Source organism: Drosophila ananassae (genome assembly GCF_017639315.1).
Source record: "Drosophila ananassae strain 14024-0371.13 chromosome 4 unlocalized genomic scaffold, ASM1763931v2 tig00000073, whole genome shotgun sequence".
NCBI lineage: Eukaryota > Metazoa > Arthropoda > Insecta > Diptera > Drosophilidae > Drosophila > Drosophila ananassae.
The window spans coordinates 662,666-680,190 of NW_025319042.1; the positions used below are offsets into that span (position 1 = coordinate 662,666).

The following is a 17,525-nucleotide window of genomic DNA, read 5'->3' on the forward strand; positions in this document are numbered from 1 at the left end:
TCATTAAATTTGAGATAATATTAAACGCTGCTACAACTATAATCAAAGTGAGAATTAAAAACATCACATTTCTTTCAGTTTTTAAAGCACTAAAATAATGGCTTTGCTGTGATTGCCAACTTTCAGCTTCCATTCCTATTTCTTTTTCTATAGCATCTGCCAGCTTATCAGCTCTAGTAACGTCGTCTACAAGTACTTCTATATTTTTTATGCTATTTTTATAATTAAAAAAGGCTTGTGCTGATTTTAGAGGCATATATATCAAGGTATTATCATACTCAAACATACCCATATCAAATATTGCTATAACTTTATATTTTTTCATTCGCGGCATTTCACCAAGTAATGCATCAAATTCTTCAGATGATATAAACGTAATTTCGTCGCCATAGTCAACGTTCAAAGCTTCTGCTAAGCGTGCTCCTATTATTATTCCTTCATCAAATTTTTTTACATCACCTATAATTACATTATTTGTAACGGCAGTACTATCAAGCAAGTCTTTAGTTGATACACCTCGCACTACGCTACCTGCAATTTTACCGTTTGCTACAATAATAACTTGATCATTGGTCATAGGAGTAGCTTTTAATATACCAGGAATTCTCTCAATAGATTTTGAAACTGCGTAGTAATCTGAATTTATGTTCCTATCAAAATAAACATTAATATGGCCATCAATGCCAAGTATTGAGTCAAGCAACTTTGCTCTGAATCCGTTCATCACAGACATCACCACTATTAGTGTTGCAACTCCAAGGGCAATGCCGATAATAGAGAACAAAGTCATTATAGAGCAAAATCTGGCATTTTTCGCTCGCAAATAGCAAGCAGCCATAGTAATTTCAAAGGCAATGGACATTACAAAATATTTTGAGGTTAAACATTATATTTTTGAAACTTCGTATAATTGTAGACTTTTCTTTATTTGAAAACTAGAGATTTTTGCTTCCTTAAATTTAGCAGGCTTATAGAGTATCTTTAACATTAGAATTTCAAAATCTTCCATATACATCATCCAACCTCACTATATCATTATCAGATAAATGCTCTCCTATCTGAAATTCAACTATTTCAAGTGGAGAGCTTATGCTTCTATTTTCAATCCTATGGGAAACTTCCCTTGGGATTTCTATCATATGGTCTTTTGCTATAGCATATTCTTTGTCTTCTAAACTAACATACCCAACTCCTGATAGCACTATATGGTATTCATCTCTATAGTGATGGAATTGCTTAGAAGTGCAGCTTAATGGATTTATAAAAAGATATTTTATAAGAAAATTTTCGCTCATTAAAATTATACTACAAAATCCCCATGGTTTAACTTCTTTCCTTATCACCTTTACTTTCTTAACTTTATGAATAAATGAAATTAGACTTTTGTTTGGTTGCTTACAAGCTCCACCCAATAAATTTTTATTACTTTTTGTCGTTGAAACTGGTTCTTTTTCTCTAATCACATGCTGAAATGACACCGGTTCTTTACTAAACTTCTCACTCAATTCTAAAACTGAATTCCAAGTTCCAACATCCAACCAATCGAAATTAGCTTCTATCATTGCAACGTTTTTTGCTTTCTCCATCACCAAGTAATCAATGGATATGCCTTCAATTCCTGCAAAATCTCGTTGTTTTAAATACAGAAATCTCTCTTGCGGTGTGAAATATTTAAAACATAAATTGTAAAGATTCGGGGCAGATTTTTTAATCTCATCTATGTAGCGTTTTGCTTTAAACACAAATATTCCAGAGTTCCAATAATGATCGTTACTTAACTTACGCTCGGGCTTTTCTGTAAAATCTTTCACTATATGACATTTTTCTTTCTGATCATATACTGCATTTATATAGCCGTATTCAGAATTGAATTCATGAGGCTTAACCCCAAAAGTGACTATAGAGTTAGTTTCAGAGGCTAACTTAGACGCTTTTTGAGTAGAAGCATAAAAACTATTCAAATCACCTATAAAATGGTCTGAAGGCAGAATTAACATTGTCTCGTTTTCATTGCAGAGAAGTGCAGCAATTAATATTGCCGCTGCTGTTCCAATTTTCACTGGTTCGAAAATCACTTTATATTCTTGCAGTGCATGCAATTCCTCCATCACTAATGACTCGTACTGTATATTTGTAGCAATTATGGGCGGCATATAATCGCTTTTTAGCCTCAACAAAGTGTTGTGAAACATAGTGTTCTGACTAAATATTTTCTGAAATTGCTTTGGCTTAGATAAAGGCCAAAGTCTGCTACCACTACCACCACACAATATTACAGGGCGCATTTAGTTAAGATATTAATTAAATAATTAATATCTTATACTGAGGGCAAAATACATGCAAGTTTTTGTTGTGGAATAGTTAATAAAGAAAATAAATGTTGATTTAAAGTAATTGCTAATGAGAGTGATCATGTGTAGCGCCTTGCCCTTGCTGTGAATTTCTTCTATTTTGTAATTCCTCAACATGACCTTTTCTTTTATCACTTAATATTTCATTACCCTTATTTTGTTCTTCCTCAGGACTCTTTAGTATTTCATTACTCTTGCTAACTTCTTTATCATCCCCTTGTTTCTTTGGCCTTCTAGCGTTAAGCTCATCCCATGTGCCCACTAGTGAATCACGATTCCCATGATCCGGCTTTAGCCTTTCTTCACCTTTAATAACATTAAAGTCACTTTTTGCTTCTTCCAAACATCCTTTCAGTTGGTGTTTCCACATGGTGTAGTAAGCATCACCATATTTTTTCTCATTTGCTACAAACAATAAAATTGGAGCCTTAAGTATGGTAGCTCCCATATCCACTAAATTTTTTACTGCCGCTGCAGGAGTGAATAAAAGATAACCAAAAGACTTTGCAATTGGGTTTTGTTCGCTTATTAAATGCTCCCCTAACTTTATAGGAAGAGAAGTCAACAATTTAGTACAAACTTTAGCTAAACTTGTAGCAAAAACGATAGGAACAGATATAAGACTTTTATCTAGCTCTAGATTACCATTCTGATCTCTAATTTCTGAAAAATGGGTGCTTAGCTTCTTGTAATCACTAGTGTATAATAATTCTCCATTTCTTCCTTTTTCATCAACAACTTCCTGAACTTTACCTTCTTTATTTTTTACCTCTTTAGTTAGCACAGAAGAATTAGTTAATTCAAATGGATATTGAGGATCCTTAGTTTTTTCAGCTTCAAAAATTGGCACGTGTTTTTTCAAATCCATTCTCGAAAAGCCTAATGGCTCAAAATATGACTTATGCAACTCATTTATCGGAATTTGCTTACCCTGATTGTCTATATAATTGATAGTAAAATAAGATCTATCATTATCTTTATCTTTGGTAACTAAAGATAATCTGAAACTTGGTTGTTCTCCATTCTCATCTTTTTGACCATACAAAAGTTTATAGGTTGGATTTTTATCTTTATCTAGTATAGCATTTCCATGCATATCCCTGTTTTCTATGATTTTAGCAGACTGTACAATTTGATCATAATTTTTTGGATACTGGCATTTCCTTCCATCATACATCATTACCTTTCTAAGGTCTTCGACGTAAACTTGAGATTCAGGTGAAGTAAGCAGACCTTTTGCTTTAAGTGTAAGATCTATTGCTCCCTTTTTTAATGCTTCAAACATATTGTCAAACCAAAATCGCTATAATGCTATAGTTCAATAATAAAACTAGTACACTAATAATATATTAACACAGCACCGGTGATTTTACAAGAAAATACGCCTGTAGAAGATAAAGATTGTAAAAGCGAGGGTTATATAAGTAATGCTTGATAAGTACTTTATGCATGTAATTGTAAAAATCCTCAAAGGTACGCTGTGTATATAATCTTCGCATACTACCTGCATTCCAAGAACTGCGTGCCAAAAAATGCAAAACAACAATACAACAAAAAATAAAAGCTCTAGAGGGTGATTAATAAATTTTTCACTAAAAGACAAAGAGCTATCAGTATAAAATGTGCAAGAAAATGAATAGATAAACCAAGGAAACAGGAACAGTAAAATTACCGCAGAAACACGCTGAACCCACCAATGATGTACTGAATTTCCAGACTGACTCATATAAACATAAATAAAAAAGCCATAGTAGAAAGAAGTAGCGTTACTGTCAGCAGTATAGCACTCCTTGAAACGCCAGTAATTTCTAAATTAAGCCCAGCATCCCACAATAAATGACGAATACCATTAAGAAAATGATATACAAAACTTATAAAACATAAGACATAAGCTAATTTAGCAACAGGAGTGAATAATAATGCATTTAAGTACCTTACTATAAGTAACTCAGGAAAGTAAACATGTAATATGAAATACCAAGAAAGTATCATTAATAAAAGGAATAGCAAGATACCAGTCAATCTATGCATAATAGAGAAAAAACTAGTAACTTGTACTTTATATATTTGTAAATGTGGAGAAAGAGGTCTATCACTCATAAAATTCCGTTATCGGGAAATTAAAATAAAGTAGAAGTAAAGACAGCAGTATAGCACATAACAACACCATCATTAAAAATGGTAAGTTATGCGCAAAGCCTAAGGAGGTAATCCAGCTGCAGATTCCCCTACTGCTACCTTGTTACGACTTCACCCCAGTCACCGATCCCACTTTAAATAACTCCCTCCTTGCGGTTAGGTCGTTAGCTTCGAGTGAAACCAATTCCCATGGCGTGACGGGCAGTGTGTACAAGACCCGAGAACGTATTCACCGTGGCGTGCTGATCCACGATTACTAGCGATTCCAACTTCATGCACTCGAGTTGCAGAGTACAATCCGAACTGAGATGGCTTTTAAGGGATTAGCTTAGCCTCGCGACTTTGCAGCCCATTGTAGCCACCATTGTAGCACGTGTGTAGCCCACTCCATAAGGGCCATGATGACTTGACATCATCCCCACCTTCCTCCAGTTTATCACTGGCAGTTTCCTTAAAGTCCCCAGCATTACCTGATGGTAACTAAGGATGAGGGTTGCGCTCGTTGCGGGACTTAACCCAACATCTCACGACACGAGCTGACGACAGCCATGCAACACCTGTGTGAAACCCGGCCGAACCGACCCTATCCCTTCGAATAGGTATAATTTCCATGTCAAGGAGTGGTAAGGTTTTTCGCGTTGCATCGAATTAAACCACATGCTCCACCGCTTGTGCGGGTCCCCGTCAATTCCTTTGAGTTTTAATCTTGCGACCGTAGTCCCCAGGCGGAATGTTTAACGCGTTAGCTGTAATACAGAAAGTAAAACTTCCCATATTTAACATTCATCGTTTACAGCGTGGACTACCAGGGTATCTAATCCTGTTTGCTCCCCACGCCTTCGCGCCTCAGCGTCAGATTTGAACCAGATAGACGCCTTCGCCACTGGTGTTCCTCCTAATATTTACGAATTTCACCTCTACACTAGGAATTCCTCTATCCTCTTTCAATCTCTAGATTAGCAGTTTTAAAAGCAATTCCAAGGTTGAGCCTTGGGATTTCACTTTTAACTTACTAATCCGCCTACGCGCCCTTTACGCCCAATAATTCCGAATAACGCTAGCCCTCTCCGTATTACCGCGGCTGCTGGCACGGAGTTAGCCAGGACTTCTTCTGTGAGTACCGTCATTATCTTCCTCACTAAAAGAGCTTTACAACCCAAAGGCCTTCTTCACTCATGCGGCATGGCTGGATCAGGCTTTCGCCCATTGTCCAATATTCCCCACTGCTGCCTCCCGTAGGAGTCTGGACCGTATCTCAGTTCCAGTGTGGCTGATCATCCTCTCAGATCAGCTATAGATCATTGCCTTGGTAGGCTATTACTCCACCAACTAGCTAATCTAATATAGGCTCATCTAATAGCAATAAATTTTTCCCCCGTAGGGCGTATACGGTATTAGTTGCCGTTTCCAACAATTATTCCGTACTACTAGGTAGATTCCTATACATTACTCACCCGTCTGCCACTAAGTTATACCATAGCAAGCTACAATATAACTCCGTTCGACTTGCATGTGTTAGGCCTGCCGCCAGCGTTCATTCTGAGCCAGGATCAAACTCTCAAATTTAGACTTCAACCTATAAAAGGTTGAGGGTACATCGGATAAATCCGACAAAAAATAATTTAGCTTAATACTGCTGTCTTTATTTCTACTTTAGAAATATTTTAATCTCCAACTATTCAAACAACCTTAAGAATATTATTATGTGATATAATCACTATGTCAATATGTTTTTGCAAATCAAAAGCATTAATGTATAAATATATAACTATTTGGAATATTACCATGAAAAAATACATCTTTCTGCTTGCACTCGCGCCAATGTTAGTTGGCATCACATTATACTTATTGCGCAACATTGATAACACAAAACAATCTATAACTGCAGGTGACAAGTTTTACGAAGTATTATTCTTAAAAAAAGATAATAAGCCGCTGCTAGAAGAAATAGATTCAAATTGGGAGTATTTAGCAAATTTTGAACGCGCATTCAATCATATCTCAGATTCAATGCCAACAGACACAGCATCTATTTATAATGATTTGGCAGATGATAAAGATGCTCCTGGTGTTTTGCGTGAGTTAGCACAATATTTAGAAGTAATGAGCTTACTTCACTCCAACGGTGAAAAAATAAATAAAGATAAAATTGATAATTTAGAATCAAGTGCAGTGTATCCTTATTCAAGCCAAGAAGCTATCGCTGTAGTAAAGATACACAATAACGACGTTAAGGGTGCAACTGAAATATTGCATTCCCTATTAAATGATAGAAAATGCCCTATCCTAATCAAAGCTAATGCACAAGAATTACTCAGGATATATGGGAGTTAACTCATTGGACTTTTTGCATAGCTTTTGGCAGCGCATCGGATGAAACGAAAAAACTTACTTGACACCCTTCGCCAGCGCCCTTATCATGATAGTGAAGCTATTGTATTTGCTTTCGCCAATCTGCAGATTAAAAGGTAAGGATTACTTAATGTATCGGCGTCTTATGTTCAATTTTTTGCAGTATATAGATACTGTATGTCTTTACAAAACTTCATCTACATCTAGATTTTTATCTAAATAAGCTGAACGCGCTTATAAAGCGTTACAAGACATCAAAAAATGCCAATACTCGACAGAGATAGTAAAAGACTAGCTAACTCGGGGATTCTTTGTCTTTTTTTCTGCTTAGTAAACTTCTTAAACATTTGCAGCGTAAGTTAGTTGCAATTAAAAGCAGCTTAATCTTGCTTGTCAAGCGTTTAAAACATAAAAAACGCCAATATTTTAAAGCGGATAATAACCCCAGGGTTTCTTTTGCCTTTTTTTTTATTTGGTAAATTTTTTAAATATTTATGGCTAAAGATTGCACGAATGTTGCAATTACAAAAACGATTTCTACTAGGGTATCACGCACTGGGATGACACCATTCTTTTTCCTGGATCCAAGTAGTCAGGGCACTGGGATGACAGCTACCCTGACAATCGTCACCCCGCTGCTTGTTAGCGGATACCGCGGCGGTATGACGTAGAAGTTATACTTTTATGCTTACCAACTTAATAAAATTCCTGGATTCCAGTGTCAGCTACTTTCATGACACCAACAGTTGATATTGGTTTGTTGCTTTGCTAGCCAACTACTAGCTATGCCTCAAGTTTCCTATTCAAAATTTTCAATATCAAATCCAATTCATTTGGATTATCATACCGTATCATAACTTTACCCTTAGAATTGTTGTCATTAATTTTGATCTTTAAACCAAGTTGAGAAGATATAGCGCCTTCTATTACTGTCATATCTTGATTTCTAGTATATCTCTGCTCTTTTTGATTGTTGTTTTGATGTAGGTCCTTTATCAGTTTTTCAGTTTGTCTAACGCTTAAGCCCTGAGAAACTATTTTTTCTGCAATACTTTCCGCATTTTCAACATTAATCAACGCTCTTGCATGACCCATAGACAATTTTTTCTCATTGATCATTGTTTTCACCCTATCAGGGAGCAACAACATCCGAATCATATTGGTTATGTGGCTGCGGCTTTTGCCTATAGCTGAAGCTAATTCCTCATGTGTATAGAAAAACTCATCTATCAGTTTTCTGTAAGCTTCACCTTCCTCTATTGGATTAATATCTTGCCTTTGTATGTTTTCAATAATGGATACTTCCAAGCATTCCTTGTCGCTCAGATCTTTTATGATAACCGGTGCACTATCAAGATTTGCAATCTTGCTTGCTCGCCAACGACGTTCTCCAGCTATTATTTCATAACCATCATCATTTGAATCTTTGCGTACCACGATAGGCTGTATAATGCCACTTTTCTTTATCGAATTTGCAAGTTCTCTTAATGACTCCTCGTCAAAATGTTTCCTCGGTTGAAATTTGCTTGGGTGCAGTAATGAAATAGGCAAATGCTCTTGTCGATCTTCTTTATTATCATAATTATCGCCTATGAGACCGGCAAGACCTCTGCCGAGGCGTCTATCATCCTTCATACCACGCCCTCGCTTACTAGCTTCTTCTCCTTACAACTGCTCGCGTGCTTTTTTAAAATTTCCCTTGCCAAACTTATATACGCTTGTGCACCAGGACATTTAAGATCATACACAATAGCAGGTTTTCCATGAGAAGGTGCTTCTGATAACCGTACGTTACGTGGAATAACAGTCTCATACAATGGGATGATAGTTTTGTATACTTTATCATTTAAATACTGACAAATATCGTTTTTAATCTGCTCACTAAGTTTGTTGCGCCTGTCATACATTGTTAACACTATCCCTTCTATTGCCAAAAAAGGGTTTAGGTTATTTCTTTTTATCAGCTCTACAGTTTTAACTAAATGGCTTAATCCCTCCAAAGCAAAAAATTCACACTGAAGAGGGACAATAATAGAATTAGCAGCAGTCAAAGCATTTATGGTCAAAAGCCCAAGTGATGGAGGGCAATCGATGATTATATACTCATAATTATCGCGTATCTTCTCTAATGCGCTTTTTAGCACAAATTTTCCTCGCTCAAGTTGCGATAATTCAATTTCTGCAGCTGATAAATCAACTACTGACGAAATTAGTGATAAATTTGGAATTTCCTTTATATTGAAAATTGCCGATTCTATCAATTTATTTTCGCTGCTTAGTAGTATTTTGTATATATTTTTTTCTTCCCTACTACGATAAGAAATCCCGAGCCCGGTGCTAGCATTTCCTTGAGGATCAAGATCTACCAATAAAGTGCTTTTTCCCACAGCAGCAAAGGCTGTCGATAAATTTATACTAGTTGTGGTTTTGCCAACTCCACCCTTTTGATTTACTATTGCAATAATCTTGCTCACGCCTTTTATCTTATGTATAAAATAATTCTATTGTATATATGCAAGAAACTTTTGCATTAGAAAATTTTTTTGTTGTTAACCACACTAAAATTAGACTGTCTTTTTTGCTTTGTGTAACACACTTTGAACCTTGTTTCCTAATTCATTCAGAGTGAATGGTTTTGGCAAAAAGTGAAAATCTTCTATATTGATGTCATCACTCTTTAAAAAAGCATCTTCTGCATACCCAGAAATAAAAATAACGTTGATATTTGGCCTATGGATCAATGCTTCTTTAACTATTTCTGGGCCGCTCACCTCTGGCATGATTACATCAGTGATTATAAGATCTATATGTTGACTTTTTTTACTGATTATTTCTAGCGCCTCGCTGCCTATGCTTGCTTCTATTACATCAAATCCTTTTCTTTTGAGTGCTTTAGAGATGAATTCCCTTACTGAATCTTCATCTTCGATTAATAAAATTATACCATTACCTTTAATTTCACTTACTACCGGTCTTTCTGTTTCTTCACTATCTTCCTCTCTATCATTTTCATCTGATATGTAAACCATGGGCAAAAATATGCTAAATTTAGTTCCATGATTTACTTTGCTAGCAACATAGATGTATCCTTCAGTTTGTTTAATAATGCCATATACAGTAGAGAGGCCAAGACCTGTACCAGAGGTAATATCTTTGGTAGAAAAAAATGGATCAAAGATCTTTTCAGTTGTATCACTCGTCATTCCACATCCAGTATCAATTACTTCAATCACAACATAATTTCCATGTTCAATCGCTTCCTTGTCTGGAGAAAACATATCCTGAGGTGTAGAATTTAATGAGTCAATCTTTTGATTAAAGGTTCGTATAGTTAATTCTCCGCCCTTTTCCATAGCAGCACTAGCATTGACTGCTAAGTTAAGTATAACTTGCTCTAATTGCCCTTGATCAGCCCTAACAGCACCCAAGTCTCTACCATAATAAATATTAAATTTTATATTTTCACCTATTAATCTTTTTATCATTTCATAAAGATTAGCTATAGTATTATTTACATCAATAATTTTTGGCTGCAAGGTCTGTCTTCTTGAGAAAGCAAGCAATTGTCTTACTAAATTTGATCCACGCTTTGCATTTTGCTGTATCTGTATTATATCTCCAAAAGATGGATCACCAGCTGAATGCTGGAGTAAAAGCAAATCGCAAAATCCTATTATCCCAGTCAATATATTGTTGAAATCATGCGCAATACCACCTGCTAACTGCCCTATAGCTTGCATCTTTTGATAATGCTCAAGCTTTATCTCTAGGTTTTTGTGTTCAGTATTGTCAATAAAATAACAAAGTATGAAGATCATTTTATTATGAAGAAACTTATTGAAATATATTTTTATGTTATTACCGCCGTTGAGCTGTACATCAAAAGACGCATTATTTATTCTATTACTCGAAAAATATTCACGTATTTTCACATGATAACTATCCAATATCAACGTAAAGATTGAATTATTATCTGACCCTGCAAGCTTTATTAGTGCCGTATTTTTCTTTACAAAGTTGCCGTTTATGTCACATTGTGCAATAGCAATTGATGAATTTGCAAAACAAGGGTGTAATTGATAATCAACAATATTTGATTCGGTTGGTGTTATAAAGCCATATATATTGATCCCCAACCGGCAAGACGAATGAGTAGTGGACTGTAGAGTAATATGTTCTTGTCAGTTTCGCTGTCTAATTGGTACTAAAGAAAATTTACATTTGTGGAACTTAACGATAGGTGTGTGTGTGCATACATGTTGTGGATTCTAAAGCTAGTAGGTATAGAAAATATAAAGATGACAATATGGGATAACTTATAAACTATGTATCGATAGTTCCTAAACATCCCGGGCCACCCTGAAACACGGTTTCTGAACTGGGTAGTTTCGCAATTTTCGTTATTGGCCGGGTCAATTCTCCTGCTGCCGTCTTGATCTTGACTGCGCGAACCATATTGTCCTTTCCTTGGAACGTGTCGATCACCTTCGCTAGATGTCATAATGCTGGTGGTGTGTTGGACTCCTTGACGAGCGCAACGCTGCCGATCGAAATGTTAGGGGTTGGCGTGGTCCACTTAGGACGCTGCTGATGCTTCGCCTCTGCTGACAACTGCGAATGTTGGATTCGTCCACCTACTCTTAGCAGGTTGTCCTTGTCGATGATTGGTGAGATCTTGACCAATTGAGATTGGTTCCCTAGAGCCTTGTTTGCGCGTAGTAACTGGATCTCCTGTTGAAAACCAGCTTGAGCGTGTTGCAGCCACCGAGTCCTTGCTGCCTTGATCTCATCGAATGTTAGAGTGTTTGATGTTTGTTTCGAAGATGGGTGCTTCATGCGATGAATGAAGCGCAAAACGTAAGCAAGTGTGTGTATAAGCTTCAGCCAAGATGAGTTGCGATTGAGAAGCTTATCCCATGGGTTGTCCGTCGTGACATTCGTCTGCGCAGCTAGGCAGGTAGTTTTGACTTCGTCTTGTATGCGTTTGTCTGAAAGAGAAGTACAGTTATGAGTATTGTTCAACCTTTCCAAGAATTGTTCCTGGTCCCTCAGCCATGAAGGACCCTTCCACCATAATTGGAAGTCAATGAGCTCGGATACTCCCAAGCCACGGGATGCGCAATCCGCTGGGTTCGATTTTGAGTCTACATGCCGCCATGCATGCTTCGGGATGGTTTCGAGGATTTCTGAAGTGCGGTTCCCAACAAACGTCTTGAGTTGGGCTGGTAAATACGATAACCATGACAGGACTATCGTCGAATCACTCCATGCGTAGATCGTTACGTCGTTGTTCATTAGTCCAGCTTTTATGGATTGCAGAAGTTGACTCAATTGAAGTGCGCCACATAGTTCCAGGCGCGGCAAAGACTGCTGCTTCAAAGGTGCCACTCTGGTTTTTGCAGCAAGTATGGCGACCGAAATGGTTCCATCGTCGTTAACCACTCGGCTGTATACCACCGCTGAGTACGCCTTGGTGGATGCATCTGAAAATCCGCGCAATTCGATTGTCTGTTTGTCGCTTTTAACTAAGCGCGGTATCTGGAGCTTGTGAAGGTTGTCCAGATCAGCTCGCCATTTGAGCCAGTTGTTTGCTAGTTTGCTCGGTAGTTCGTCGTCCCAATTCAAATTCAACAACCAGAGTTTTTGAAATAGTATTTTGAATTGAACTACGATTGGTGCTAATAGACCGAGAGGGTCGAATATACGTGAGACATCCGACAACACTTGCCTCTTGGTGCAGCGAGGGTCTTTCGATAGGTTTACATTGTACGACAATGTGTCCTCTCCAGGGTGCCAATGCAGCCCTAGCACTTTGACTGGTGATTGTGAGGAATCCGTGTTATCCTCCGATTTGATGCGTTTGGTATTCGATACCCATTTCCCGAGCTCTAGGTTAGCACAGGACATCAGTTGGACCAGTTCGTCCCTGTTGCGTAGCAGCTCATCCTCACTATTTGCTCCAGTGAGAACGTCGTCGACATAGAAGTCCTCCAACACGATTTTTGCTGCGTTCGGAAACTCGTGCTTATGGTCAGCAGCTAGTTGCTCTAGCACTCTGACTGCTAGAAATGGTGCGCATGATGTTCCATACGTCACCGTGCATAGTTGGAAGTGCTTGATAGGATCTGAGGGATCCTCTCTCCATACGATTCTTTGATAGTCTCTATGTTTTTCGCTCACCCATATTTGACGGAACATCTTGACTATGTCCGCTGAAAAGACGTATTTGTACATACGGAATCGCAAGCACACAGCAAATAGGTCTCGCTGAATACTCGGTCCGATCGAGAGCGTGTCGTTTAACGCCATGCCTTTGGCGTCTTGATATGATCCGTCGAAAACCACTCGAAGTTTCCGACCCAATACGGGATGATGTGGCAAGTAGAAATTCCTACCCTTGGGAATTTCGGTCGGTGAGATTTCTCGCATATGTCCTAGCTCCTGGTATTCCCTCATGAACTTCACGTAGTCGTTACGTAATTGTTGATTCTGTGCTAAACGTCGTTCAACTGATTTGAACCTCTGCAACGCTCCTTGAAGTGTATCTGCGAATTGTGTTTCGGATACTTTAAACGGAAGTTCCACGATGTACTTGCCTTGTTTGTCTCGAGTGTGTGTTGCAAGAAAGTGTTTCTCCACCTCCTCGTCTTCAGGTTGAACTTCTGCTTTGCGATGTATGCTTTCCAGTTCCCAGAACCTTCTGAGATAAGCATCGATGTCTATTGTTGTTGTAAGTGCCGTAGCGCTGCATGCGCGTGATGAAAGCAGTGATGTAATTACCCATCCGAAAATTGATGATATAGCAATGAGCTTTCCTTTGTCGTCGTAGATTTTTCTTCCAGTTATAACACTCCAAACGTGTTCGCTGCCCAAAAGAATGTCAATTGGGGCATTCGTGCTAAATTGCGAATCTGCCAATTGCAGATCGTTGAAAACTCGAAGTACAGACGCGTCGATGGTCTGCCTTTCCAATGATGACGTAATCTTTCCAAGCACGTGAGCCTGGACTACCAGCTGATCTTGCGAAATACGGGATTGGATGCTTATAGTGCTGCATCCCCTTGTAGTGTCTGCTTTGGTTGATGAAATTCCCGTAACCAGTATGCGTGATGGCGTACGAGCCAAACCAAGTGTTTGTATACAGCGTTCAGATATGTACGACAGTTCTGAACCCGTGTCCAATAGGAGTCGGCATGCAACCAAATCTCCCTTTGCGTTGCGAACGTTGACCATGGCCGTCGGCAAGGTGCTCCTGTTCCATCCAGTTGATTGTTGTGAATTTGCAGTGCCTTGTGCACATACCATTGCTGCAGAACCTTCTGCTTGTGCGATGTGACTCGTAGTCACCGTTGAGATGTGTGCGCTAGGATCCTCCTGATCCTCACCAGTTTGAGAGATTGTTCCAATAGCCTGTTGCGTGCGTTGCAGGTGCAACAGTGAGTGATGCTGACCTTTACATTGTCTGCACTTGAACGTAGATTTGCATTTTCTGACCCCATGACCAGGATTCAGACAATTGTAACATAGAGCGTTTTCCTTGGCAAACGAAAACCTCTGTCCTGCTGACATGTCCAAGAATTGTTGGCATCCATACAGACGATGCTCTGTAGAATGACATTTGCTGCACTTGTTTCCTTCAAGTACAACCAGCGAATGTGTGACCTTCCTTCCCTTGTCACCGATTGAGGCTGTAGTCTTGCCTCCGATTGTTTCACGCTTGCTGAGCTCTAGTTCCTCGCAACGTGCATCCAAAAATTTGAAGAATTCCTCCAGTGTGGGTGAGTCTGTCTCCACACTGCGCTCGATCCACCTGCGTCGAGTATCTGCATCCAGCTTCTCCAGCGTCAAGTAGATGATCCAACAGTCTCGTCCTGTTTCCTCTATGGCATCCAAACCACGCACTATTTCATTGGCGCCGTCTGACACCTTCCGTAATGTTGCTGTATCCGACCTTGTTGTTGTTGGCAGCTTCATAAACTGCTCCAATAGTGAATTCACGATATGCCGTGGACGATTATATCTTTCATTAAGTCGCTCCCACGCAGTGTTGTAAGCTGAATCCGTAATAGCCAAATGTCGTACCAGATTTGCAGCTTCGTCGATCAGAAGAGATTTCAAATGATGAAATTTGTGCGTATTTGTCAAATTCGCCTTGTTGTGAATTGTGCTCTCATATATGTCTTTGAAAGCTGGCCACTCTGAATAATTGCCAGCGAACCGTTTAATTTGAATTTTAGGCAATTCGCTTTGAGCTGATGCCCCTACCATTTGAGCACTACCTGAATTCGCCGCGTAGGCGTCTCCTCCTTCAGGTCTCGACATGTTTGCAGTGGCTCGATTTGCCGCCAACTGCTCGAAGAGTTGTTGTTGTTGTTGTAGCAAACTTATTATTGCGTCGTTGTTTTGCAGCACGCCGCTGCCGTTTTCACTGTTCCCAATTGATGGACTAGGTCTTGTACCTACCATCGCCGAAAGTAATGCATGCGCCCTTAGATATTTTTCCTCGTAGAATATGTTGTCATGCTCCGGATCCACATAGCCATCTACTTCGTCGAGCATAGCTATTTCATCACCAAATCTATTGAAGTCTTTCCATGTTGTGTTGAGATGCTCCAGCCGCGAAGACACCTCTGCCCGTGTGGCGTTCGAATGTTGCGCGTCCTCAGCCCAAGCCAAGCTCCGTGTGATATTGGCCTTGAGTCTGGCGCGCCCTTTTGTCAATGCTTTTAATTGCTCCATGCCGAGAAACAATTACAAATGAGAACCAATGCACAGAAAACTACAAAACAAATCCGGATGCGAAGGACCAAACAATGATCCCCAACCGGCAAGACGAATGAGTAGTGGACTGTAGAGTAACATGTTCTTGTCAGTTTCGCTGTCTAATTGGTACTAAAGAAAATTTACATTTGTGGAACTTAACGATAGGTGTGTGTGTGCATACATGTTGTGGATTCTAAAGCTAGTAGGTATAGAAAATATAAAGATGACAATATGGGATAACTTATAAACTATGTATCGATAGTTCCTAAACATATATAGCTATGGTTGTATTTATCACAAAATATAGCAGTGCTCATATAAGCCTTGAATGGAATACCACTTATAGTAAAAAACAAAATTTCATTATCGGTTGTTGTATTGTTATATTTAGATTGAGATATAAAATCACTGATTGAGCTACCTTTTTCCAGTTTTTTTAGTTCAAATATGTCTAAAAATCTTTTATTTACAGATAAAATCACCCCTTTGGCATTTGCAATGTAAGTTCCTATGCTGTGTTTTTCTATTAACTCTTCATATATCTGCTCCTTGTTTATCTGTGTTGCTTTTAATACAAAATACCCATCTGGCCTTGCTATTGGCACTAATGATAAATTTAAAATCTTATTACTATTTATAGCAATTTGGGGATTATCTGGTATTGACTCAAAGAGCAAAAGAAAGTTAGATACTCTATTCTTCTTGTTTAAGGAAATGCATACCTGTACAGAAGAGTTATTTTTTAGTGCATGATAGAGTACTTTTTTGTCTGCTTCTGAAACATCTCCTATTTCAAGAATCTTGCCTAACGTAATGTCATCATCTATTATATGATCTTTAAACCTTTCGTAGAACCTTGCATCAGCATAAATAACACCCTCATCTTTATGTAAAATAAGGCAAAATTCTGTATTATGATTTAGTGCATTTGCAAATATTGCATTTTGAAATTCTATAGTGTTAAGTAGGTATCTGTAGCGTTTTACATTATACATCATAAAGAGAGTTGTTAGAATGCTAACTAATAAATTAATCTCTATATTAATATGCTGACTATATATATCAAAAAAGTAGAGTATCGATATTGCTACTGGAGGTAAGAGCATAATAACTGCCATCACAACAATTGACATTCCATAATTTCTTAGTATGAAGTCAACCCTGTTCTCTTTTTTGTTATCTATGTATCTTTTATTCATTATTGTTACTTGGCATTGTTGTACATACGAAAATGTTCTATTATATTGATTTAATTATTATAGATTTATTAACGTCTTTGATAGATAATTATCATCCAAATCTAATTAAGTTCCTTAAATATCAGATATAACAATGTTAATAAGCTAGCAAGAGGATATTATGGAAAAACAAAAAACACAAGCATTTAAATGGTTCTGTGCACTAAGAGATAAGATCATAGAATCTTTCTTATTAATTGAAAAACAATCATCCGCAGAGCCAAAGATCGAAAAGAGAAAGTGGGATCGCCCAGGTGGTGGAGGTGGTGAATCTACAATTATTTTTGGTAATGTTTTTGAAAAAGTTGGAGTAAACGTTTCAAAAGTACACGGAAAATTTGCAGATTCAGCCATCAATGAAATTCCTGGTGCAAGTGAAAGTAACGGAGAGTTCTGGGCAAGCGGTATATCTTTAGTGTCTCATATGCAATCGCCCCTTATCCCTGCAGCGCATATGAACACAAGGCTGATATATACTTCAAAACAATGGTTTGGTGGAGGAATGGATTTTACGCCAATATATAGAAATGAAGAAGATTGCAAGTATATTCATGAATCAATCAAAATGATATGTGATAGATTTGACACCGGATATTATCCAAAATTTAAAGAGCAATGTGACAATTATTTTTTCTTACAACACAGAAAAGAGCCACGTGGCATTGGTGGTATTTTCTATGAT

The 17,525-nt window shown here is 38.1% G+C and overlaps 2 protein-coding genes across 2 annotated transcripts; both read right to left on the minus strand.

The window, feature by feature from the left end:
• Window positions 1-7,316: 7,316 nt before the first annotated feature.
• LOC123257879 (probable chromosome-partitioning protein ParB) lies at window positions 7,317-8,698 on the minus strand. Its single transcript, XM_044717851.1, has 2 exons — window positions 7,706-8,698; window positions 7,317-7,641 (listed from the first exon to the last, which is right to left on the minus strand). The coding sequence occupies exons 1-2, from the start codon at window positions 8,475-8,477 to the stop codon at window positions 7,622-7,624; spliced, it is 792 nt and encodes a 263-aa protein (XP_044573786.1). The 5' UTR covers window positions 8,478-8,698; the 3' UTR covers window positions 7,317-7,621.
• Window positions 8,699-11,339: 2,641 nt separating this feature from the next.
• Window positions 11,340-15,581, minus strand: LOC123257902. Its single transcript, XM_044717868.1, has 3 exons — window positions 15,306-15,581; window positions 12,548-14,819; window positions 11,340-12,433 (listed from the first exon to the last, which is right to left on the minus strand). Exons 1-3 carry the CDS (start codon window positions 15,579-15,581, stop codon window positions 11,340-11,342), a joined length of 3,642 nt encoding a protein of 1,213 aa, XP_044573803.1.
• Window positions 15,582-17,525: the final 1,944 nt, after the last annotated feature.

Excerpts from the sequence above, each read along its gene's own strand:
- LOC123257879 (XM_044717851.1), bottom strand. The coding sequence starts at position 8,477 with ATGAAGGATGATAGACGCCTCGGCAGAGGTCTTGCCGGTCTCATAGGC. Across the intron at positions 7,642-7,705 it reads TAATGACAACAATTCTAAGG|GAAACTTGAGGCATAGCTAG; the intron begins GTAAAGTTATGA and ends AATTTTGAATAG.
- LOC123257902 (XM_044717868.1), bottom strand. The coding sequence starts at position 15,581 with ATGGAGCAATTAAAAGCATTGACAAAAGGGCGCGCCAGACTCAAGGCC. Across the intron at positions 14,820-15,305 it reads ATGCATTACTTTCGGCGATG|TTTATGAAGCTGCCAACAAC; the intron begins GTAGGTACAAGA and ends CTATTGGAGCAG. Across the intron at positions 12,434-12,547 it reads AGTGTTGTCGGATGTCTCAC|CAAACAACTGGCTCAAATGG; the intron begins GTATATTCGACC and ends CGAGCAAACTAG.